At 51.7% G+C, this 21,537-nt stretch overlaps 11 protein-coding genes across 11 annotated transcripts; 4 read left to right on the forward strand and 7 right to left on the reverse strand.

Moving 5' to 3' along the window:
* Positions 1–1,021: 1,021 nt before the first annotated feature.
* Positions 1,022–4,177, reverse strand: CC77DRAFT_225503 (hypothetical protein). The gene has a single exon (XM_018530726.1). The coding sequence runs from the start codon at positions 4,068–4,070 to the stop codon at positions 1,095–1,097; it is 2,976 nt and encodes a 991-aa protein (XP_018383714.1). The 5' UTR covers positions 4,071–4,177; the 3' UTR covers positions 1,022–1,094.
* Positions 4,158–5,426, forward strand: CC77DRAFT_1022511 (hypothetical protein). Its single transcript, XM_018525478.1, has one exon. The coding sequence runs from the start codon at positions 4,401–4,403 to the stop codon at positions 5,043–5,045; it is 645 nt and encodes a 214-aa protein (XP_018383715.1). The 5' UTR covers positions 4,158–4,400; the 3' UTR covers positions 5,046–5,426.
* CC77DRAFT_225814 (hypothetical protein) lies at positions 5,260–6,211 on the reverse strand. Its single transcript, XM_018530727.1, has 4 exons — positions 6,154–6,211; positions 5,763–6,059; positions 5,693–5,710; positions 5,260–5,632 (listed from the first exon to the last, which is right to left on the reverse strand). Exons 1-4 carry the CDS (start codon positions 6,163–6,165, stop codon positions 5,474–5,476), a joined length of 486 nt encoding a protein of 161 aa, XP_018383716.1. The 5' UTR covers positions 6,166–6,211; the 3' UTR covers positions 5,260–5,473.
* Positions 6,212–6,368: 157 nt separating this feature from the next.
* CC77DRAFT_967750 (non-specific lipid-transfer protein) lies at positions 6,369–8,410 on the forward strand. Its single transcript, XM_018535760.1, has 3 exons — positions 6,369–6,842; positions 6,904–7,066; positions 7,129–8,410. Exons 1-3 carry the CDS (start codon positions 6,515–6,517, stop codon positions 8,009–8,011), a joined length of 1,374 nt encoding a protein of 457 aa, XP_018383717.1. The 5' UTR covers positions 6,369–6,514; the 3' UTR covers positions 8,012–8,410.
* Positions 8,262–10,247, reverse strand: CC77DRAFT_1022514 (hypothetical protein). Its single transcript, XM_018525479.1, has 3 exons — positions 10,120–10,247; positions 9,336–10,060; positions 8,262–9,284 (listed from the first exon to the last, which is right to left on the reverse strand). The coding sequence occupies exons 1-3, from the start codon at positions 10,222–10,224 to the stop codon at positions 8,627–8,629; spliced, it is 1,488 nt and encodes a 495-aa protein (XP_018383718.1). The 5' UTR covers positions 10,225–10,247; the 3' UTR covers positions 8,262–8,626.
* A 205-nt stretch (positions 10,248–10,452) lies between these two features.
* On the reverse strand, positions 10,453–12,446 carry CC77DRAFT_1096861 (aldehyde dehydrogenase). Its single transcript, XM_018529867.1, has 4 exons — positions 12,112–12,446; positions 11,974–12,061; positions 10,682–11,925; positions 10,453–10,634 (listed from the first exon to the last, which is right to left on the reverse strand). The coding sequence occupies exons 1-4, from the start codon at positions 12,145–12,147 to the stop codon at positions 10,500–10,502; spliced, it is 1,503 nt and encodes a 500-aa protein (XP_018383719.1). The 5' UTR covers positions 12,148–12,446; the 3' UTR covers positions 10,453–10,499.
* On the forward strand, positions 12,427–13,985 carry CC77DRAFT_1022516 (oxidoreductase ucpA). The gene is made up of 3 exons (XM_018525480.1): positions 12,427–12,818; positions 12,871–13,322; positions 13,390–13,985. Exons 1-3 carry the CDS (start codon positions 12,782–12,784, stop codon positions 13,654–13,656), a joined length of 756 nt encoding a protein of 251 aa, XP_018383720.1. The 5' UTR covers positions 12,427–12,781; the 3' UTR covers positions 13,657–13,985.
* CC77DRAFT_940848 (hypothetical protein) lies at positions 13,755–16,805 on the reverse strand (the record flags this gene model as incomplete). The annotated part of the gene is made up of 3 exons (XM_018534751.1): positions 13,755–14,938; positions 15,230–16,459; positions 16,508–16,805. 3 exons carry the CDS (start codon positions 16,803–16,805, stop codon positions 13,755–13,757), a joined length of 2,712 nt encoding a protein of 903 aa, XP_018383721.1.
* Positions 16,806–16,936: 131 nt separating this feature from the next.
* CC77DRAFT_225997 (hypothetical protein) lies at positions 16,937–17,533 on the reverse strand. The gene has a single exon (XM_018530729.1). It carries the CDS (start codon positions 17,404–17,406, stop codon positions 17,068–17,070), a length of 339 nt encoding a protein of 112 aa, XP_018383722.1. The 5' UTR covers positions 17,407–17,533; the 3' UTR covers positions 16,937–17,067.
* A 328-nt stretch (positions 17,534–17,861) lies between these two features.
* Positions 17,862–19,471, reverse strand: CC77DRAFT_226069 (aldo/keto reductase). Its single transcript, XM_018530730.1, has 4 exons — positions 19,458–19,471; positions 18,938–19,278; positions 18,125–18,888; positions 17,862–18,063 (listed from the first exon to the last, which is right to left on the reverse strand). The coding sequence occupies exons 2-4, from the start codon at positions 19,108–19,110 to the stop codon at positions 17,903–17,905; spliced, it is 1,098 nt and encodes a 365-aa protein (XP_018383723.1). The 5' UTR covers positions 19,111–19,278; positions 19,458–19,471; the 3' UTR covers positions 17,862–17,902.
* Positions 19,472–19,995: 524 nt separating this feature from the next.
* CC77DRAFT_1063622 (flavo protein) lies at positions 19,996–20,784 on the forward strand (the record flags this gene model as incomplete). Its single annotated transcript, XM_018528640.1, has 1 exon — positions 19,996–20,784. The coding sequence occupies one exon, from the start codon at positions 19,996–19,998 to the stop codon at positions 20,782–20,784; it is 789 nt and encodes a 262-aa protein (XP_018383724.1).
* Between the last annotated feature and the right edge of the window lie 753 nt (positions 20,785–21,537).

Genomic DNA, 21,537 nt, shown 5'->3' on the forward strand with positions numbered 1-21,537 from the left:
AGCAAGCATTACGCAATATTCCGTGCTCCAGCTCTTCTAATGGTGTTCTCTGTAACATGATCTGATTTGTACAAAGACGGGTCCAAACGTTCATCAGTTTCCAGCATGTTACTATGACAGTGATCGATCCGATTGCATTACATTACGATCACCCTACTCTGCGCCAACATTCGACCCACTCGTATGCCTCAGGTCTACGCGTTCATAAGGCGGTCTGTTTTGATCTAGATCTCTTCGCGGCGAGCGGGACGGCAATAATGTTGAGAAAGCCTGGTTTGCTCCAACGGGTCGTTAGTATACAGTAGTAGGTAGTTAGCTCGCATGCGAATGCAATGTAGATCCTCCCGACCCCGCGGTGAACATTCTTCCGACCCGGACCAGGAAACAGAGATGGATGTTAGTCGTTCTTCGGTTGCTGGGCGAGCAGAGACGCACCTTCTTCTTATGAACGATCGTACTCGGCTACTCCTTGCTTCTCTTTCGGCCTGGACAAAGCACGAGAATGTCAGCTGTGGCGAACATGGAGCTTGGAATTTACGACTTGTCGATGAGCGAGTTTCCAGTTCTCTGGTGTCATTGTGGGGTTCGACAGTGGAGTTTGGTTGACCAGCGGCTTCATTATCCAGCTACCCGTCTGGTCTAGACTTCTTACTGGTTCCCCGTCATGTTTCGTGGTAGTAAATTATAGCTAGGTTACTTGGCGTGTGTAATAATAACAGAATGACGGTGGGCTACTCGTTATTTGGTAGGGATATGGAAATGTGCATGAGCTAGTCCTCGAGACCGTTATAGATGGAATACAATGAGTCTGGGTGCGACAGGGAAGATTAAGTCGATACTATGAAGCTATGGGCTTTAGTGCAGCTACTTCAATGTCATAGTGCATTGGGAGTAGGAGTCAGCGTTCAATCGCGTGGACGATAGTGTAGAGGCAAGTAGAGGTGATTAGAGGTTCGAGGGTAAGGAGCTGGTAGGTAAAAGATCTCTACCCTCGTCACATGCACTTATCTAATGTTGAAAGTGAAGTTACACACTGTACGCATTCAATTAATATCATATACACTATAGACCCTCTAGAGTCCCATCACTTCAGGTCATCCCCGCCGCCCGGGTTTTACGAGATTGAACCTAACCCTCTTTGGCGTAGTAGCGGGCTTGCCAGAATTTATAGCTCTTACACTGTTCTTGCTGATTATGCTCTTGAAAGCTAGGCCTGCGCTAGACGGCTCGACTGATTCCGGTTCGACACGATCATTGACTGCGGATTCGGTAGATTCGACGAGACCTAGCTGCTCTTGAAGCTTTCTGTATTGAACTTCAGGGTCCCGCAAATTGGCGCGCGGTAATCTCGACGGGCGTCTGTGCATTGAAGGCGATTCTGTTGGTTGCTCAGGTACTGAAGTAAGCTTTGGAGGAACAACCGATGAGCCAGGTTGAGTGGCAGGCAACTCTTTGGTTTGCGCCGCCGCAATCATGTCGAGTTGAACTGGAGACAGACCGCTTGTTATTGTTGCTGCCTCGCCATCTGTGAGCTCATCCCGCCACCTGGATCGCTCATCCTCTGCCTCTTGAGCTGCTTTCTCTAGCGCGATCGTCTCTTTGTGGGACCTGTTCTCCTCCAATACGTCCATCAGCTTCCTCCGGTCAACTACTTTCGCAAGATGTCTCAGCAGATCATCGTCTAATTCCTCTTCTGGCTTTAAATGCGGAATGATATCGCCGATTCGATCAACAAGTTGTGCTCTTGCATATCCCCGCAGCAAAACTCCCCATGTGTAGCGGTCAGGTTCAACACCGCTATTTCGCATGAGCTGGGAGACGCGTTCTGCCGCTTGCACTTGTCGTGTTTTGAAGAAAGCTTGCATAAAGATATTCCAGCTGTAAACGTTGGGCTTCGCTGGACCGTCTGTCATGTCTTGAATGAGCTGGGATGCGTTTGCAAATTGCTGTTTCTCACAAAAAGCGAGGAGGAAAGCGTTCCAGATTATTGGGTTTTGAGCCAACGCATCAAATTCTGGATTTCCTTCCTCTACAACCGACTTGAACTTGATGTATAGGTTATAGACTCGCGTGTTGCTGATTGCCAACGCTGATCGGATCTCTGTCCGCAGCATAATGTACAACGCCACCGGTGGAGGAGCAAGATACAGGGATCCAAGCGCAGAAGTCTTTTGTGAGATGCTGACGTTCCTTAGGTCTGGAGTTCCGTAGCCGACAAACGACTGCAGCAGCGCTACTGAGAAGTATCTGGCGTAGGACTGCCATAGTATGGCTGAGGTACGTTCGACGTTCTCGTCACCGTGGTGGCGTACATAAAGATAGTAGATATAGTCTGTTGCTAACCAAGGGTCCCGGGTGTCTCCTGCTATGTCAGCACAGTGTTGTGCGAAAGCTTGGAAGAGAGCTGGATCGTTCTGCATGGTACATCCGTGAAGCATTATCGAGAGGGTGTGGTTGTCTTCCCGTAGTCCGTTTTCTTCCAAAGAGTTGTATACTTTGAAGGCTGTAGCATAATCTCCAGCTTCCATAGCGTTATGCATGACGATATTGTAAAGAAGTATGTCCATCTTGATGCCCAGGCGTACAATAGCAGCGACGACAAGCGGGGTCTGATGGAAGTCTTTACTTTCACTCATACTCCTTCGCAATATGCCAGCGCATGTCCACCGAAGTCTTTTGCGGTCCACCATAACCTCCAAGGGTGTAGCCGTACTTCTAGCTGTGAGCAAGTCAAGACATTTCAACGCATACTGCACTTCGCCAGCCTTGCCAAACGCGGTTGCATAATGCAGCACAGTGTCAAACTCTAGGCCCACCCGATGTTGCACAAGGCAATCAAATACCTTCTTCAAGTCTTTCGTTGTGGCTAGCTCTACCAAGTTGTACAACAAATTCTGAGAACAAACACCGATCTGACCAGCTAACGACTTTTCGAAGAGGTGCACGAATGCACTGACAAACCGGCGCTTGTGTGCCTCTGGGTCGGCACCCCAACTCTTGTTATCGTGCAATCCTTGAGTATGGAGCTGAGCGAGATGGTCGAGAGCATCGGCGATTACTCCAGTCTTTCGACCCCGCTGGAGTGGATCGTTGGCCAGAACTTTTACGAAATGCAAAGCACGGCAAGGCTTACGATCGAGGAGATAGATGAGCACCCGATGGGCGTAAGCTTTCCGTATCGAGATATCAAGTGCTAGCCATTTCAGCCATACTTGGTGTGTACTCGGAGAAACCCCGTGAGTCCCGGCTGTAAAGAGTGTCCAACTCAACCGCGCACATCGAGGATCATGTTTGATAGTAACTCTGCGCGTGAACTTTCGTAAGGAGGGATAGAGCGGTCGATCCAGTGCTGCAAATGCGTAATGAAGCCCGACTTCTTTAGCTGACCCTTCAGCTGCCCTCGTCAGGTCTAGATGTGTCAATCCCCAGCGCTTGAGATTCGTTATGCGGCGCGTTAGGGATCTGTATTGGCCTTGGGTCTTGCGGTCAAAGGAGGACCCCTCGATCTGGGAAGGCAACGTGGACATGTAGTAATCGAGACGCGCGTATTCTACAGAGAGGGCCTTCTCCCGTTCTTGGCGTCGCGAGGACTTGGCTTTTTCTGGTATGGCCTTCGTTCGTTCTAGGCGCCGCGAGGACTTGACTTTTTTTGGTATGCTTTGATTGTTGGATGCGATGGTTGCGTATGATCGGGCATGTTGGCGAGTAAAGGTCGATATTTCAGCATAGAGCCGGTTGACAGAAGCGGAGTGGCCTGTTCCTCTCATCCAATAACCAGACGTTTGTAGAAAGCCCGTTGCAGATGCGTCGTGCATCGGTTGCTTGCGACATGTTGTCCCAGTCGCCTTTCTGGTTTCTGGTTTGCCATCTCTAGGTTGCACTCTGGTGCCTCCCTCTACATGTTTTGCTGTTCCCTTCTCTTTCTCCGGTGTTGCATCGCTTCGCCGGCGGTGCTGCCTGCTCCTTCTCGGTATAGCTGACTCTGCAAAGACTCTCGGCGCGAGGAACGGAAGGATGGAAAGGTCCGCGCTGGCGATGAGGCTAGCATTGGGGACGCGGAAGCGGGGCATGAGAAGGTGAAGGCTGTGTGGACCTCATCGAGACATGACTTGTTGTCTTGAATGGGAGCTGGTGGCGGTAACACGAAAACCTGAGAAAGTGCGTACTTGGTCAGGAACGCCAACCGGGGAAGATCTTGGACTCCCGAGCTGTTCTCCGCAACGCTCGTGAACACGACCACAACTTCAGCCATCCCCCATCCCCCATCGCAGCCTTGATCCCCTGCGCATCATCACACAAGGCTTCTTGCGAAAGAAGACCACGCCACAGCCAAGCTTTCGGCAGCCCCCGGCTCTACATACAGCCATATTTGGACCCGGCGCAAGCGCAAAGCTCTCACCATGTCTTCACACGAAAAGCTATCGGCAGCCGCCAACGACCGGAAGTCACGCCTCGCACAGCTCAAGTCGCTCAAGCGGAAACAAGAGCAAATCTCAGACGCGCCAGAAGCTGCCGACTCGCCATCCATCCAGCTCCAGACCGAGACATCGCAGGCTCTTACACGCACAGACGAGGAGGAACCTTCAGTAGCAGCGACCTACCTCTCGGGCCGAAACTACGATGCGACGACGCGGAACGTCAAGCTGGGCTTCGACAACCTTCCCATCGCTGACCCCACGAATACCTTGGAATACAAGGCAGAGCAATTAGCGCTGGAAACAAAGGCACAACAGGACGCAGAGAAGGCAGAAGACAAGGGACTAGATCTCTTCAAGTTACAGCCCAAGAAGCCAAACTGGGACCTGAAGAGGGACCTGGAGCACAAGATGAAGGGACTGAATGTACAAACAGACAACGCCATCGCAAAGCTGGTCCGAGAAAGAGTGGAAGCGCAGAAGGCTATAAAAGAGAAGCAACCGACAGACGGAAGCAATGGAGAAGAGGTGGGCATGGACGGCAGTGAGTTGGTCGAGGCCATGCACCTGAAGGAGCAAGAAGACGAGCGAGAAAGGAAAAGGGACGAGGAGGACGAGGACGTGAGCTGAGAGGGCATGGCTAACATTGGATGGATTTTGAAATAAGAGGCAAAAACCTTCATCTCAGCTTATGCACTCCTGAGCCTTGTATCTGCTTCAGGGACGTAGACATGGAAGCACCAACATGTACGCCAACCAAAGAAGACAGGAGCATGACATAACACGCAAATCGAACCACGGGAGAGCAGAACCGGATCTTCGGAGAGTATCTAGGACCTAAGGTCACGATGAAACCACAATTATTGCCTACTCTTTACTACCTATCTCGACGTCAAAGAAGTTCGACCATGCGAAACAGCATCTGCGGGAAGACAAAAAAATAACAAGTACGCCTATTTTCGGCCTAATGATCTTCTTTCGAAAGAAACAAAAAAACATACAACAGCGGGGATTCGCCAGTGGTCACCCACCTGACTACTAATCCGCCGGTATCTTGCTTAACTAGGGCTGAGCGAACGGGAAGCCGTGGTCTCAAGATCCTGTGGTCGTATGTGCTTGTGCAAGAGAAATATAATAATCATATTGACTAGAAAAATTCCGAACTTCTCTCCAGTAAGACCACATCGGCCGGTAAAGATGACCTCGGGAGTTTCCGACTGCGGGTACGGATCTTTGAGAAATGTAATTCAATCTAGAAGGCTCCCGAGGTTACTCACCTCGTATTGAATTGACTCCTGCCTTTTGATGAGAGCAATATCAAAGGACATGGTAGGGCACTATACATACTCCAAGCACTAGTTCTGCGTGAAGACGTGATTGATTCCACCAAGATCGCTGTGAAGCCAAGTTATTGTACTTTGCGTGTATCTGACATATATGCCTGTATTCATGTGCTAAGATGATCAGGGTGAGTGAAGTGCTACGTAGATAGCGTATTGGAAGGCCAAACGTGTCGAGACATTTCTCTGATTTTAAGGCGTACTGCCGACTACCGTCGTGCAAGTTTAGTCCAAGTTGTTGTTTGTGTTGTTCTACATCTATCGCATAGAGGTCTAGCCATCGGTCTGTCCAGCAAGTGCCTAACTAGATTATGGAGTGTCAGTGTCGCATGTACTACACAACTCTGCTTTCTGCGCCATACTCAGCGTAAGCCGAACCACAGTGGCTCGTTACTTACACAACAGGCCATCTCTTCTAGCTTACATACCGAGGAGTTTGCTGAGACTGCATGATGGTTGTCTGGTGTCAGATGCGTCGTGTTGCAGGCTTCCCCACGCGGAGGATCCGGCTATTCTGACCCGCCTTGCCGTTCACGAATCGCACCTCGGCATCTCCACACGCCAAAGGTGCTGCAGGTGCGGGGACAACCGTCGCGCTACATACATTATCATGGAGCGCGTCTCTCGGTTGTCCAGCATACTCATCGACCAAGAGCCAACATAGCTGCAACGTGCTGCTCTTTCCTTTCAATCCTACTTGCGCTCCTTCACTGCTAGAGCTTCTACACGCCTTGCCCTTCCTACCTCACAACCGCCATCATGGTCGGCAAGAAGCAGCCCGTCTACGTCCTCGGCGTGGGCATGACCAAGTTCATCAAACCTCGTGGCAAGGTGGACTATCCCGAACTCGGGTTTGAAGCAGGTGTCAAAGCCATGCTCGACGCGCACATCAACTACGACGACGTCGACCAAGGTGTCGCATGCTACTGCTATGGCGACTCAACTTGCGGTCAGCGCGTCTTCTACCAGTTTGGCATGACTGGCATTCCAGTATACAATGTCAACAACAACTGCTCGACTGGCTCAACAGGCCTGTACATGGGACGAAACATGATTGCGCATGGAGCGGCCGACTGCGTCTTGGTCGGTAAGTGTCCCTGTACAAACTGTATGTGAGGCATGCACTGACTGCGCACACCCATATCTAGTGGGCTTTGAGAAGATGTTCCCAGGGTCGCTGCAGACCTTCTTCCAAGATCGCGCAAACCCGACAGGCACGTCAAGTTTAATGATGAAAGAGACGAGAGGCATTACCAAGGCCCCTGGTGCCGCCCAGATGTTCGGAAACGCTGGACGGGAGCACATGGAGAAGTGAGTTCAGACATGCGCCACACGTACAAGTCACATCCAAACCATTCTGACCGCTTCCATAGATACGGCTCTGAACTCAAAGACTTTGCAGAAATCGGTCGCATCAACCACGCGCACTCCAAGAACAACCCCTACTCGCAATTCCAAGACGAATACACCCTCGAACAAGTCATGAATGCACCCATGATTCACGAACCCCTCACAAAGCTTCAATGCTGCCCGACCTCGGATGGAGCTGCTGCCACAGTCCTTGTCTCGCAGGAGTTTCTCGACAAGCGTCCCGAGCTCAAGGACCAGGCTATCCTAATTGCTGGACAAAGACTCGCAACCGACACACCGTCACTGTTCAACCGAAGCGCAATTGAACTAGTAGGATACAGCATGAGTGAATTGGCTGCCCGTGAAGCACTCGAGGAGGCCAGCGTATCGCCAGACGATGTCAAGGTGTGCGAACTCCACGACTGCTTCTCTGCCAACGAGATGGTTACCATCGAAGCCCTCGGCTTGGCTCCCAAAGGAAAAGCCCATGAGCTGATCCGCAAGGGCGGCATAACCTATGGTGGAAAGGTTGTCATTAACCCCTCTGGCGGTCTGATCTCCAAGGGCCATCCTCTAGGTGCCACGGGTCTCGCCCAATGCGCAGAATTGGTTTGGCACATGCGCGGCTGGGCTAACAATCGCTCAGTCAAGGACACCAAGGTGGCTTTACAACACAACCTGGGTCTCGGGGGCGCGGTAGTCTGCACAGTCTACAAGAGGCACGATGGAAGCGCTGCGACGGATAAGTCAGATGAGCAGATTGGCAAGATTACAGGACTAGGATACAACCCAGCGACTGTCGCGAAGGGCTTCACAAAGGAGCAGGTTGAAGCTGTCAGGAGCAAGAAGGCGAGGAGTCAATGGGCATTACAAGATACAGAACAAAAGGTTGAGGCTAGGTTTTAGGTGTGCATGTGGTTGTAACAGCGACGACCGTTGTGTGTACAATTCTTGATCATTTCCATTGCACTCAATATGGATTGCGCTCCAGCTTCTCTTTCCAATCCGTTTCTAATGAATCGTGCGAGTCTTGGCAGCCTTTTTGTAGCTCCGTGCTAGACTGGTATTGAGTATCTTTACATCGCTTGTCTGAGAAGTCATAGAAACATCACTCACCCACAAGTCACGAAGCGGAAGGAATGGCAAAATATGTCTAGAATGATTATCATGGACTGGTATCTCGATTAAGCTTTGAACCTTCAGCTTGCCATAAGCAAAAGAGGCTTGCAGTTTTGGTGACGCTTTTGAGTGGATGCCACTCCGCTGTAGGATGCAAGACAAGGTAAGAAAATTGTACAGTAGAGTAGAGTAGTAAGCAACTTCATTCAGGCCCGCTTGATTAGCCACCCGTGGGCTGCCATGTTAATTATGTCCAATCTCTGCTCAAAACTCGGGATCCTCCATGATGATTCCAAAGCTGCGACGGCGACAAATCAGAATAGTATCTAAATTTCTGCCAGTTTGGGGAGACGAATGATTTCTCATTGTTCCGCGTCCATCTCTCTCAGTAGCGGAAGCATTCTAGGCACCGCTTGCCACACCACGTATATTGATACCGCCTCCTCCGCTTCGCTCAGCGGAGCCGCGGATGTTAATGCCTTCTTGGCTCCGGTTTCGTCCTTGACCGCGAATGTTGATGTCGCCGTCGCGCGTGATACGATCTGCCAGACCGCGACGAGACCGTGATGGCTCCGAGAAGTCGGTAACATGAGGATCACGGTCGTCACCTTTTAGGCGGCCAAACAACTCTTCGGGCTCATCATCATCGCGTGTAATCCTGTCAGCTAGCGATCGCTTCGGCTGCGGTAGCACGGGCTGTCCGTTCTTGGTCATGCGCGAAAGTAGCGATTCCCCGCCTCCTCGTGTCTTGGATACGTCTATAGCGTTTGACCGATGGTGGTTGCCCATTGGTGAAGTGTCAACAAAGAAAGCGTCCTTCTGCCAACGTCCGCCAGCTGTAGGGCCATTCTGACGATCGTAGTTGGCACGGTCGTGCGTCCAACGATCCAGGCTGGGTTCGCGACGACGGCGGTTGTTACGGCTACGACTTCGGCTGCGGTACCGCCGACGGCCTGCATGCGTTTCGTGCTCGGCAAACCCGAATCGGCCGTCGCCTTCTTCGTCAGAGGCCGGGGAGGCACTGCGTCCTCGCAGGCGACCAAAGCGTGGCTCTGCCGGACTGGGACTATTAGCCTGCTGGTCAGCCATGGAAGGAAATGTGCTGACGTACCTTCTTGAGCCTGGTCGGTACGAGTCGACGTCTTGGCCCTGGGCATCGTTCCTGAGCCTGCCTGAAGCTGGTTGACGGCCCCCCCTGCCGCGACCCCGGTTGTCTCGCCCGTCGCGGTCGTCGCGAAAGTCTCGTCCGTTCCGGCGCGGGCCCCTCTGGTCAAGGCCCGAATCGCCCATGGACTCATCTCCACTATTTCTCCGCCTTGGTCGCTCACCAGATGCCATTTCCTCATCGCCGTAATCCAGATAGTCTTTCTTCGGAGGCGGCTTTCGCCGTGGCTCCCTCTGGCGGTTGCCAGCGACATCGGGGTTGCGCTGGTAGTAGTTGCTCCTAGTGGCCGCGCCCCTCGGCTTCTGATCCCCGGCGTTGGACTGCCTGACCATGAGCACGCTGTCCGGCTTCTTCGAGTACGGTTTCGCCTTCCGGGGCTCTTGCATGGAGACGTTGCTGAAGTCACCGTTGTCGGGGTGTGTGAGGATGGTCAGGGCAAGCGTCGCGTCTTCTTTGTTGTAGAACTCGAGGTTGACCGAGTTGTCGTTGACCCAGCGCAGCTGCTTGACGCGCGGGTCTGACTGACAATGCTCCATAGCCCAGTAGAGCGGATCGTTGGGGTCGAAGTCGCTCACGCCCTGGAGGTTGAGGGATTCCGGCCATGGCTCGTGTACAATAATGTCCTCGGTGTAGGCCGCGGGCACGCTTCGCTCTGCTTCGGCCGCGTTGTTCTGCCGTGCGCATGTCAGTCAACTGCGCTCTTTGTTGTGCAGCCTTGCGCATTGCTCACTTGGACAACCTGCTGTGGTTGCGACGCTTGTGCTGCCGGTGCTATGTCTTCGCCTACATCAATGTCAATATCGTAGGCGACATCGGTCATGTCAGTGTCATCCATGGCGGCGAAGTTTAACAAAGAGGTTTTGGCAATTGGGCGACGTTGTTGGTGCAACTTCGAGAGCAGCGCGCGCCGCTGGTAAGCTCCAAAGCGCGGGCACTAACGTGATCACGTGCAGGACTGGAGTGCCCGACAACACGACTGTGCGCCATTGTCCTTCGTCACTAACAATCGTTTATACATCAAAATCACGCCCAATGGTCACGGCATACGTGGAAGCCAGTGCATGCGTCCGAGACAGACATCATCCTTCAAAACCAGCTACTAACTCACAACTACTGCTCCTCTAGCGTAAAAGTGCCAGTCTTCGTAATCAGATACTCGTTCACAGCGACATCCTTCCCAGACTCCTTGCCATAGCCAGATTGCTTGATGCCCCCAAATGGCGACTCTGCAGCGGAAGAGTTGCCCTAGAATGCATTAGTACATTAACGCAATGCCTTCGCGCCTGACTTACTGTATTCAGGCCAATCATGCCAGCCTCCAGATTCTCGAATAGTCTCCACGTACGATCAACGTTCTTTGTGAAGCAGTAGGAAGCAAGACCCATGCTGGTATCATTGGCCTCCCTTACCGCTTCGTCTTCAGTATCAAACCTGATGAATGTGCTAATCGGGGCAAAAGCCTCTTCATTGGCAATATCCATGTCTGAGGTAACGCCGGTAATGACAGTAGGCTCGAAGAAGTAGCCGCCATCTTTCTTGATCTTGTTTCCACCCGTGTGGATTTTCGCGCCTTTTTTCTTCGCATCTTCAACAAGCGCGAGCGCTTTTTCGACGCCTCTTGGGGTCGTCACTGGTCCCATCGTGGTCTTCTCATCTGAACCGTGGCCGACAACGATCTTTTGCGTCTCTTCATTCCAGCGTTCGAGGAACTTGTCGAAAATACCAGATTGAACGTATATTCGGTTCGCAGTGATACAAGCTTGACCCGCGTGTCGATATTTCAGTGCGAAGATCTGGGTCATAGCCTGTTCAATGTTTGCATCGTCAAAGATCAGAACAGGACAGTTGCCTCCCAGCTCCAGTGTAACTTTCTTCAGATTATCAGCACACATCTTAGCAACTAGCTTGCCAACGCGTGTAGAGCCTGTAAAGGTGACTTTACTGACAAGTGGATGCCGACAGAGTGCTTCACTGAGTTCTGGTGTCTTATCAAGATCAGTAGTCAGGACATTCAAAGCTCCCTTGGGGAATCCAGCTTCTTGCGCGAGATACGCAAGCGTGAGTATAGTGATTGGTGTCTCTGGGCTGGGCTTTACGATCATTGTACAGCCCGCAGCCAATGCGGCACCAGCTTTGCGAAGAACCATCGCGATGGGAAAGTTCCATGGTACCAACGCAGCAGCAACGCCGAGTGGCTGCTTGATTGTGAAGATGCGTCTGTTTGGTAGTGCAGGAGTGAAAACACTGCCCTGTATACGTTCTGCTTCTCCAGCAAACCACCATGTGAAGCCCGTCGAATAGTCAATCTCTCCATACGCCTCAGATATGGGTTTACCGGTTTCGTACACAAGGATAGTCGCTATATCATCCCTGTTCTCTTTGATGAGAGCGTCCCATCGGTAGAGCATCTGCGCCCGTTGTCGAGGGCTGATCTTCTTGTAATTCTTGAAACACTCGTGTGAGCTTTTGACAGCATTGTCTACATCTGATGCATCGTTTGTAGGACACTCGATCCACGGCTTCCCAGTTCCAGGGTCTATCGGCTTGTTAGATCGGAGTCTTCAAATGCGCTCCAGTGACAGACCAACTACTTCAAATGTCTTTCCTGATTTCGCTCGTACCCAGCTACCATCCACAAAGGATAGGTTGTGTATCAAATTCGGATTTTTGAGCTTGAACGTATCAGTACAATATGAGAAACCATTGAGTAGTCTGTACACACCTTAAACGGGAGCTGATGTTTGCTGTCCACAGCCATGTTCCTATTGGTCAGAGTCTTGTCTGCGTATTCTATAGGCCTAGAAACTGGTCGTATCGAGAGATACGTATCGGCAGCCGAAGATAATCAGCGCAAAGCAGTGTGCTCTAGTAACGAGGAGTCGTGATGTTCGAGCGGAGGGCGCGCCGATTCCGCGATCATCAACAAAGGCATCTGCAGACACCAAAAGCTTCCCCACCTTTCATCATATAGCCTACATGACCGATTTGTTGATTAGCTGTTACACTCGGCTATTCCAATAAAGGTGATCCGGAGGGACGCCAGAGACGCTGGACACAGAGGAGCTATCGGGGTAGATGACTTCCAATTGGTTCAAATCTCGGTGGTCCTCCAAAACGATGTCAACATCATGCGGGGCATCACGCTTACCCCTCACTGTTGTGCTGTGCTGGAACCTTGGAAACGACTAGTCGGCAGACTGTGATTGGAGATGCGATACCGGTGGCAGACAGCAGGGTGCATGAAATGGTGGGCAAGACCGTACTGTCCTTCTCGCAGTCACAACATCAACACCGTTGCTGCCTATCCGACAATCGACATTGGCGCTGGTAGTTCGAAATCGTGGTCGATTAAACATAACTCATTGTGAATCGCAGGCGCCAGAGCTCTCGTCATGGGTAGACTAGACGGCAAAGTCGCCATCGTAACTGGTACATCGCATCCTCTGTCTCGTCTCTCATAACTCACTAACAACCTCAACAGGTGGCGGCTCAGGCTTCGGCGCTGGTATTTCAAAAGGAATGGCCTCCGAAGGAGCCAAAGTCCTTGTCTGCGACATCAATAAATCTGGTGGGGAAGCAACTGCAGCAACAAATCCCTCCTCCCTTGCTTTTCACCAAATGGATGTTACCAAAACCTCAGACTGGAAAGCCACCATCTCAGCCTGTATCGAGAGATTTGGCCGCTGTGATATTCTCGTGAATAACGCAGGTTGGAGTTATACTAACAAACCTACCACGACTGTCACCGAAGATGAATTCGAAAAGGTCTTTGACGTCAACGTTAAAGGTGTATATCTGGGCTGCAATGCTTGGGTAGATCAAGCTATTGAGCGTAAAGAAGGAGGTGTGATCATCAATATTGCCAGTGTTGGGGCTACGCGGCCAAGACCAGGATTGGTGTGGTACAATGCGAGTAAAGGCGCGATATGGAACGTGAGTCATGTCTTCTTATAGTGGCTCCAATCTGCATGAGTGTTCTATTTACTCACATTCCATTCAGGCGACAAAAGGACTTGCAGCAGAATACGGTCCACATCAGATCCGCGTCGTATCCATTTGCCCCCTCGTTACAGGGACAGGTCTCTTCTCTGCTTTTACCGGAATGGAAGATACGCCGGAAAACAGGACGAAGTTTACGTCTAATGTACCTATGGGCAGGATTGGGGAAGTAGACGATGTGGTGAATGCGTGTATATTCATGGCAAGTAAGGAGGCAGGGTTCATCACTGGGGTCAATCTCGAAGTGGATGGTGGGCGGTGTATCTAATCTACCCTTGCTACAAAAGTTAGTTCAGGAAAATCATTATGACAGACTTCCGCCCTGAATGAAGCTTTTGAATGCCGTCACACCCCATCTACTCGATCCTAGCCGTGCATATGCACATCCTCATCCTCTCCATAATCCCATGCTTCGTCTGTCTCAAGCAATTCGTCAATCTCCTTCCTCCTTCTGACTTCCTCGCTATCTTCATCAATTCCATCGATCAACGCATCTTGCACAAACGCACCCGTCCTATCCTCCTTACTCATCGCAATCTCCCTATCAACATCCACAGCCCAACCTTCCCAGACCGCACCTCTCTGGGTCTCCTTCATCCTCCCCCTACTAGCCCTCCACCTCTTCGTCAATTCCCACTCTCTCGCTGCCGGCGATCCCGTCTTCATAAGATCATAAGCCTGTCTCACCCTCTCGTAAACAGCACGATGTGAGACTGAAGTATCTCTCTTCGGTGCTATGTAGCTCTCCAATACTTTGTACTTGCCTTTTCGCACCCTATCCTGCGCATTGATCCACACACCCAAAGGTAAGAAGACGGCGCGACTAAGAGTGATTTTCCCGCTTATAGGGTGCGTATATCCGAGAAGAAAAGCATCTGTTTCGGCACAGCCACTGTTGCCTAGTTTCATTCCGCCTGGACCAATGGTGTTAGAGGGGATGAGGATTCTGGGCAAAAAGATCTGAACTGGAATGCCATTATGAGAGGTGGTAAAAGGCGAGGTGGCTAGCAAGCTTGGTGCTAGGGACGAAAGTGGAGAGGGCGGTGGTCGAAGTGTGAGTGGGGATGGAGTGATACGCTGCATACTGGCGTGGGGAGGGAGCGAGCAGGGAAAATCAAGTAAAGAGAGCGTACGAGAGCACTGTTGACGCTCTTGGGCTGATCTGTACTGACTACCTGGGCTGTTAGGAGCTGACATGTCTGGTTCTCGTAGTAATGTCGGCCCAGTATTACGAAGTCCCTGATGAAGGCTAGTAGCATGACCCAGGGCTAGAAGGCGCTGCGCGAAATTTGGTGGTGGCGCAGGAGTAGAGAATTCAGATCCAACCGGATAAGACGGTGATGTCTGAATTCGTTGAGGCAGATTTGAGCTGTAAGTATCAGATTGAGGTTTAGTAGAGGGGTAGGCCGCCGGCGGCGGCGGTGGAGGTCCGAGCGGAGGGGGCATGTTTCCAGAGATAAAAGGACCATCGTGTTCAAATCCGGGTGGTGGTGGCACAGTTATGTTTGAAGATCGAGATGCTATCAGAACAGATGGTCGAGGATAAGAAGCTTGCCCGGTCTCCGTGGGTGGATCGGATGCTCTTTGGATCATGTTCGAAGCATCGCATCTAGTGTTGCTGGTAGATTGAGGACCTTGCACACTTACCTGTCCACCCAGGACATTTTGTTGGATTCTAGCACTGTTCGCAGCCATAATTTCCTGGTACGACACTCTTGGGGGAGCAGGACCAGAGGTAGACGGACCACTGTGCCCGGATGGATATTGTTGCTGCAAGAAAAACGAAGGATTGAAGTCAAAAGAGCTTCGAGGTTGACTGGACATCATTACTGGAGGTGGACGCGATGGCGGTGGTAGATTTGGAAGAGGGAGCGTTGAGACCGGCGGTAGTACTGGTCTAGGTAGTGTACACAATCCGTCCCCAGAGGCACTGATGTCATCATTTGAGTCTCCATCGGTGCTCCCATTGCCTTCATCTTCGTTCTTCGACCCATGGCCATCAGTATCGACAGAAGAAGGTGGGCTTGCTAACCGCCCATCAGGCCCGCATATCTCTAGTAAGGCTGCTCTGTCCATTGCGCCTTTGAAAAGCAGGCTTTTCATCTTAGCCACAAGTGGTACAGGAACGATGTTGATCTTCTGATTTCTCTCATCCTTAGTCTGCTGAATCTCACGTGATATTTGGCCAGCTATATCCAGACTGTGAATGGTTGGGGGCATGATAGGGATGAGAGGCACACCAGACGAACCTGCGGAAATAGTGCTGTGACCAGCAAGCTGAGCCTCGTGTGCCAACTTGTTGCTGATGGCAATTTCCATCTGCTTTACTCTCTGTTTCTCTTTGGCTGAATGAATCATCTGCGCAAGGTTCGCATCTTTCTCGTAGTTTTCGAGGCCATGTGCTCCCTCGCGCGATGGCGTGTCTTTCAGACTCATTGTCTGACACCTCTTGTAATCTTTCAACTGTTGCGGAGTAACCCCAGCTTCCATGAGCAGGTAAAGGGCGCGTTGGCGTGATTTGAAGCAAGCAGCGTGGTACTTCGCTCGTTTGACCCGGTCCCGAGGAATATTGATAAGAGGCGGCAGAGGCTCGTTGAGCTTCGGAGGCTGTATGCCGAAATGTACTTCGTGATACTGTAGACGCTCACTTTCTTCCAACTTACGCTCAAATGTCGCCAAATCGGGCTTTTGACGCATCTTCTTGGTGGGCGAATTTTGAGCGAGCTCTTCTGCGTTGGCGTGTTTTGGTGTCTTGATTCCTGTTCCATATTCCTTCCCGTCTCTTGTGATACTGTTTGCCTCGTCTAATTTCTTTTTAACGTCCTCAGGAACAAGAATCGGATGATATTCAAAGTCCCATAAGCTTGGAATTTCTCCATACAGAGCCGCGTTCAAGGCCTTTCCATCTCCCTCGTAGAAGTCGATCCATCGGTATAGAAACTCGATAAAATTTGGCACCACAGTGCTGTTGACCTGGACGATGTCGACCAATATACGCAGCATATCCTCCTGATGCATCAGCTCGGGATCGATTCTGCGAACTTGGGCGGTTATTGGGGGCGCGCCACGACCTAAAGATGGCTGCATAGTAGGACTGTTCGGCTGTCTCGGATCGATACGAGGCTTCTTGGGTGAGTGTGGTGCTACGGCTGGCTGGCGAGTAGCGGTTTCATCAACCTGCCATTGCACGCACCACGTCCACAGCTCTTTGCCCGTCTCCAGTGACTTGCGCTCTGTGAATTCCTGCAGAAGCGCCATGAAGATGTCATGGTTCGTGTCCATGCGGTAGACGATGGCGTGTTGCTTGTACTGCTCATAAGGCACGAGTGTGGGCAGCGGCTCAACGTTGCCAATGACGTCCTGCAATTCCAGGTAGCGGTCGTCGAACAGATCGAGGACCTTGCCATGAGATGCCATGTTTGCGCAGGCATGTGCGGTGTTGTTGGAGACGAAATTATGACTGACTTGATGTTGTTAGGTGGGAGGAGGGCTAGGCAGACGCGTAGTGTGGCCATGCAAACGCAAACGAACAATAGGAACAGATAGTGCGGAGACGTGAACCTTTGCGGATCCAATTGCAAGCCCCAGATATTTGTACAGTCGCAGGAAGGGTATCGTCGCAGCCGTGCTATCGCGCCACCTTCACATGCTTCTAATCTACACGCGCGCGGGCAAACGCTTACTTGCTGCCCTCCCTGATCTTCTGCAGTATGGCGCTTGCCCTGTCCTCGGCCTCTTCGCGTACTCTCCTCCAATCTGTCGTGTACACCTTCTTCACGCCCTCCTCGAGGCTCCTGTTCCACCTGTCCTTGGCCATTTCAGCTAGACCAACCGGCACTTCCCGACTTGTGGGCTCTGGCTCCGGCTTCTTGGGCTCGTAGAACTCGGTAAGGACTTGGCGTTGCTGTCTTAGGAGCGCGGCCTGTGTTATGCGGTTTTGTGTGTGCAGCGAGATGGTGAGGTAGAGAACGCCCGTGGTGAGGGTGACGCCCCCGAGCTGTCTTGGGTTAGCTGGCATCACTGCAAGGGGCCGGTAGCACCTACGAAGCCGGTGATGAAGCCCATGGCTGCGCTGGACCAAGGTTGACGTGTGCGCGAGGTTACGATGCTCTCTTGCTAGATGCGTCGAGGGCCAATGGCTTCGCAGGTGGATGCACTGCCCTGTCTCACTATCTCTCTATGGATGCGAGGGGCCGTCTTGGGCGTGGATGCGAGGATGTCTAGATGGTGGAAAGTTGACTCGGGTGTGAGGTCAGCGCTGAAATCGCGCCATGCCCTCCCTCCACCGCTGCCAGGGATTCTCTTGTCCCAAAGCGGTAACATCCCAGCAGCCGTCGAACGCAGCTAGCGCCGGCGCGCCCGACTCCACCACACACCTGCACGGAGTAAACACATGTTGTGGGCAATCACGGTGTGCTGTGGGGACATTGTAGAGAGTTGAGTCAGATTGTAATTTTGCCTGTCTTTTCCTCCCTTGTCTGCATCATCCGCTCCTTCTCGTCCAACATGATGCTCTACGACCCGCCAATGATATCCGCTGTCCTGGTCGGTTTTCCGTCACCTCCACTCCCATCCGAGCCTGCACCACCATCTCGGTACTGCTCAAGTGACGGCGTATCGGCATAGCACGACTTCATGAAGCTCTCAGGGTAGCGTCCACCACTAACCTCCACCTCTAAACGGGGGCGCACAAAGTCAGCCTATGTCTCACATGCAGTCCGCACAGGCACACTTACCTTCACATGACTTGCGAATCTTTTGTTCCTCCTCTTTACTCACTTCAACCTTCAAACTTCCCACATTCTCTTCCAGGCGCGCAGCCTTAGTCGTGCCTGGGATAGGGAAAATGTCCTCACCCTGCGCCATCAACCACGCCAAAGTCAATTGGCTGGGAGTGACGCCTTTGGCCTTTGCAACCTCGGTGATCTGCTCCACAAGCTTGAGGTTCTTGGGAAAGTTCTCAGCACTGAAACGAGGCGCGAATCGACGGAAATCGCTTTCTTCAAAGTCCTCTGGGCCCTTGAGGGCACCACTCAGCATACCGCGGTTTAGAGGCGAGTAGGCAACCACGGCCACACCTAGCTCACGGCATGTCTTCAGTAGGTCGATTTGCTTGCTCTCAATTTCCAGGGCAAAAGGAGAGTATTCAACCTGTACAGCAGAGATAGGATGAACTTTGTGCGCTCTTCGCAACGTCTCGGCGCTGACTTCTGAAAGACCAAGGTACTTTACTTTCTTGAGATTGACAAGGTCAGCCATGGCTTGCACAGTGAGTTCGATGGGCGTCTTCTGGTCAACACGGTGGCAGTAGTAAAGATCGATCTGTTCAATCCCGAGCCGTTGCAGAGACTTCTCGACGGCCTCCTTGACGTATTCTGGAGAAGAGTCGATCTCGGCGCCCATGTTCTTGACCGCGAATTTGGTTGCTAGGAAGATATCATTGCGCTTGTCGGGGTTGGCCTTGAACCACTTCCCAATCAAGTCTTCGTTGTCGCCGTACCTAAAGCACTTGTAAGCTGTTGCTGGGCCTGCAATTGCGACCATCGTACATGTCTGAAGAGTCCCAGAAACGTTCGCCTAGCTCATGAGCTCTGTCAAGCAGCGCTAGACGCTCAGAGTCGGGTTTGGGCTGACCATAGAAGGCGGACAGGCCCATGAGGCCGAAACCCAGGCGGGTGACTTGGGGGCCATCGCGACCGAGAGGTGCAGTGAGCAGAGACATTATAGAAATCGTGAAGCTTGTATTCTCGTTGGTACTGAGTAGTGTTGGTGATTGTGATAGTTGGTTTTTGCAAGTGAAGTTGTCGTTATTTATGTTATTGTGGTTCGATCTGCTGAGTATCGACGGGGGTAGTGTCTTCCGGCGGATATAAGACAAGCTGCTGCAGAACTTCGACCGAGAGAGATTGTTAGTTGTTGGAGATGTAGGTTCTGGACGGACCAAGTCGGATGAGCTTGATCTTTGAGCACCTGGCGCGTACCCATCATCGCAATGACGCTGGCACTCCACACATAATGACGGACGACCCCGCCGTTAACTCCTTAACCCCGCTATTGATGAAATCATACCTATTCGTTGACACAGATACTGCCCAGCACTGCACATGCAGCTCGAATGTGAAGTTTGAGCCTCTATGAAGATTTCTACGAACAGATCACGCCGACGATTGGGCTGACTGCACGACATGGTGAAGATTATCTGGTGTACCAAAGTGGGACGGAGTGATACGGAGATAAGGCGCCGGTACTCCGTTCGAGTGGTGATCTACTGTGGCTGGATGAGGACAGAGTCAGAATGAGAAGCCCAAGGCTTTCGGAATGTGTTACACGCTATGTCTTGTGTGGCTCGACGTTGAAATTCGAGAAGGGTCGACTGAAGTGTCGCTGACTGCGCAGCTGCCGGGCACTTCCCGCGAACCATCCGACAAGCGGATTAGCGTCCGTCAAACTTCACGACACCACATCTCCCTCCCCCACTATGGCGAACCGCGTTCGTAACGCCGCCGCCACACTCAACAGTGGGACAATGTCTAGATCTCAGACATCTCGCTCAGATTTCTTAGTTAGACACTGACACTTAGTGACGACCTGTTAAAGGTAACACAACATGACCGCTCAAGTACACGACCTCAAGCCGCTCAACATTAGACCTGTCCAACATCAGGTCCACGACCCTCCCAAGACAGACCCTTTCGACTTCCATCACCACGATGACAAGATCCACATCCTTCTCTGCGCGTCAGGGTCGGTTGCGACCATCAAGATACCAAACATGATCAACGCGTTAGCGAAACATGCGAATGTACGGATTCGACTCATATTCACGGCTGCGGCGACCAGCTTCCTGCAGGGACAGAGCGGCGAACAGCCTTCCATGGAAGATATAGAAGCCCTGCCGAATGTAGACGGAATATACTTTGACGAAGACGAGTGGAGGGCACCATGGGTACGAGGCAACAAGATCCTTCATATTGAGCTACGGCGATGGGCAGACATTATGGTCATTGCACCATTGAGCGCCAACGAGCTCGCTAAGATAACACAAGGCTTATCGGAAAACCTTCTGCTATCTGTTGTACGCGCGTGGGATACCACTGGTCTGATCGATCCGGTAAGGAGCATACCTGGCGTGCAATGGCCGCAAGATGAAGGTGGCATACAGAGAAAGAGGATATTAGTCGCACCAAGCATGAATACTGCCATGTGGTTTCAGCCTATCACGAAGAAGCAGGTGCTGGTACTGGAGGAAGAGTGGGGTGTGAAGAACGGGGGCTGGTTCGAGGTGCTGCAGCCCATGGAGAAAGAGTTGGCGTGCGGAGATATCGGAGGCGGCGCAATGAAAGACTGGAGGGAGATTGTGGAAGTGGTTGAGCAGCGCCTGGGCCTGACACCTTGATGACGCCCGAAATTTGCTCTACTAAGAGACAGTCCTCTACGGTTCTGTGAACGCCGATATGTATGCTTTATATCCTACGTTATTCGAGCTACACTGCTGTTTCTAGCATGTACAAGCGAGAAAAAGGAACGAAGTAGCAGAGGGCCGCACTCTACGCAAGCTTGGCGCTATATTTGTATACACAAGCGAGCGCCTTACAAAGAAGCTACAGAAGGAGAGTGGTTAACAAAAAAACTTACCAAGACAGAACTCTGATGGGCGCCCCTCACACGCGACCCATGGTGACGGACTCCTTATTCTCTTTCGCCAGACGTTCGTTGTGCGACCCGGCGAATCTGGGCGTCTGCTCAGTCTCCCTTCTGTCTTCAGGAATCGAATCGGCGACCTTGATCTAGCAGAGCTGAGTGGGCTAATGCCCAAGAATGCCAAATCGGGTTCGATTCTTGATGAACAACTTAAGAGAGCTCACGTATTTAAATCTAAACTTAGCAAGATGAAGATACAAAAGGTAGTGACAGTTGTGTGGCAGCGTTGATACTGGTATCAATATGTGTTGGGCGTTTGTTGTGACGGTCGGTGTTGTGAATACTGAGACCCGCGTTCACATTGGTGACGAGGAACAAACGGGACTGAGACCAGATCGATGAGAGTGATAGAGCGTAGCATTATATGTGACTTTTTCATGCACACACTCTGACTTTGAAATTTGCTACAGCCACGTCTTCAAAACAACACCATTCGGCCGCACGCAGC

Source organism: Alternaria alternata, assembly GCF_001642055.1.
Source record: "Alternaria alternata strain SRC1lrK2f unplaced genomic scaffold CC77scaffold_16, whole genome shotgun sequence".
In the NCBI taxonomy this organism is placed as follows: Eukaryota; Fungi; Ascomycota; class Dothideomycetes; order Pleosporales; family Pleosporaceae; genus Alternaria; species Alternaria alternata.

What these genes read in the sequence shown, in the direction of transcription:
- CC77DRAFT_1022514 (XM_018525479.1), bottom strand. Translation starts at nt 10,224, where the DNA reads ATGGATGACACTGACATGACCGATGTCGCCTACGATATTGACATTGAT. An exon ending in AACCACAGCAGGTTGTCCAA is followed by an intron (nt 10,061 to 10,119) that starts GTGAGCAATGCG and finishes TGCGCACGGCAG; the next exon opens with AACAACGCGGCCGAAGCAGA. An exon ending in TACCGACCAGGCTCAAGAAG is followed by an intron (nt 9,285 to 9,335) that starts GTACGTCAGCAC and finishes TAATAGTCCCAG; the next exon opens with TCCGGCAGAGCCACGCTTTG.
- CC77DRAFT_967750 (XM_018535760.1), top strand. Translation starts at nt 6,515, where the DNA reads ATGGTCGGCAAGAAGCAGCCCGTCTACGTCCTCGGCGTGGGCATGACC. An exon ending in GGCCGACTGCGTCTTGGTCG is followed by an intron (nt 6,843 to 6,903) that starts GTAAGTGTCCCT and finishes ACCCATATCTAG; the next exon opens with TGGGCTTTGAGAAGATGTTC. An exon ending in GGACGGGAGCACATGGAGAA is followed by an intron (nt 7,067 to 7,128) that starts GTGAGTTCAGAC and finishes CCGCTTCCATAG; the next exon opens with ATACGGCTCTGAACTCAAAG.
- CC77DRAFT_1022516 (XM_018525480.1), top strand. Translation starts at nt 12,782, where the DNA reads ATGGGTAGACTAGACGGCAAAGTCGCCATCGTAACTG. An exon ending in CAAAGTCGCCATCGTAACTG is followed by an intron (nt 12,819 to 12,870) that starts GTACATCGCATC and finishes CAACCTCAACAG; the next exon opens with GTGGCGGCTCAGGCTTCGGC. An exon ending in GTAAAGGCGCGATATGGAAC is followed by an intron (nt 13,323 to 13,389) that starts GTGAGTCATGTC and finishes CATTCCATTCAG; the next exon opens with GCGACAAAAGGACTTGCAGC.
- CC77DRAFT_1022511 (XM_018525478.1), top strand. Translation starts at nt 4,401, where the DNA reads ATGTCTTCACACGAAAAGCTATCGGCAGCCGCCAACGACCGGAAGTCA.
- CC77DRAFT_1096861 (XM_018529867.1), bottom strand. Translation starts at nt 12,147, where the DNA reads ATGGCTGTGGACAGCAAACATCAGCTCCCGTTTAAG. An exon ending in AACATCAGCTCCCGTTTAAG is followed by an intron (nt 12,062 to 12,111) that starts GTGTGTACAGAC and finishes GATACGTTCAAG; the next exon opens with CTCAAAAATCCGAATTTGAT. An exon ending in AAAGACATTTGAAGTAGTTG is followed by an intron (nt 11,926 to 11,973) that starts GTCTGTCACTGG and finishes ACAAGCCGATAG; the next exon opens with ACCCTGGAACTGGGAAGCCG.
- CC77DRAFT_226069 (XM_018530730.1), bottom strand. Translation starts at nt 19,110, where the DNA reads ATGTCTCTGCTCACTGCACCTCTCGGTCGCGATGGCCCCCAAGTCACC. An exon ending in TTCTGGGACTCTTCAGACAT is followed by an intron (nt 18,889 to 18,937) that starts GTACGATGGTCG and finishes CAAGTGCTTTAG; the next exon opens with GTACGGCGACAACGAAGACT. An exon ending in GATTCGCAAGTCATGTGAAG is followed by an intron (nt 18,064 to 18,124) that starts GTAAGTGTGCCT and finishes GCCCCCGTTTAG; the next exon opens with AGGTGGAGGTTAGTGGTGGA.
- CC77DRAFT_225997 (XM_018530729.1), bottom strand. Translation starts at nt 17,406, where the DNA reads ATGCCAGCTAACCCAAGACAGCTCGGGGGCGTCACCCTCACCACGGGC.
- CC77DRAFT_225503 (XM_018530726.1), bottom strand. Translation starts at nt 4,070, where the DNA reads ATGCCCCGCTTCCGCGTCCCCAATGCTAGCCTCATCGCCAGCGCGGAC.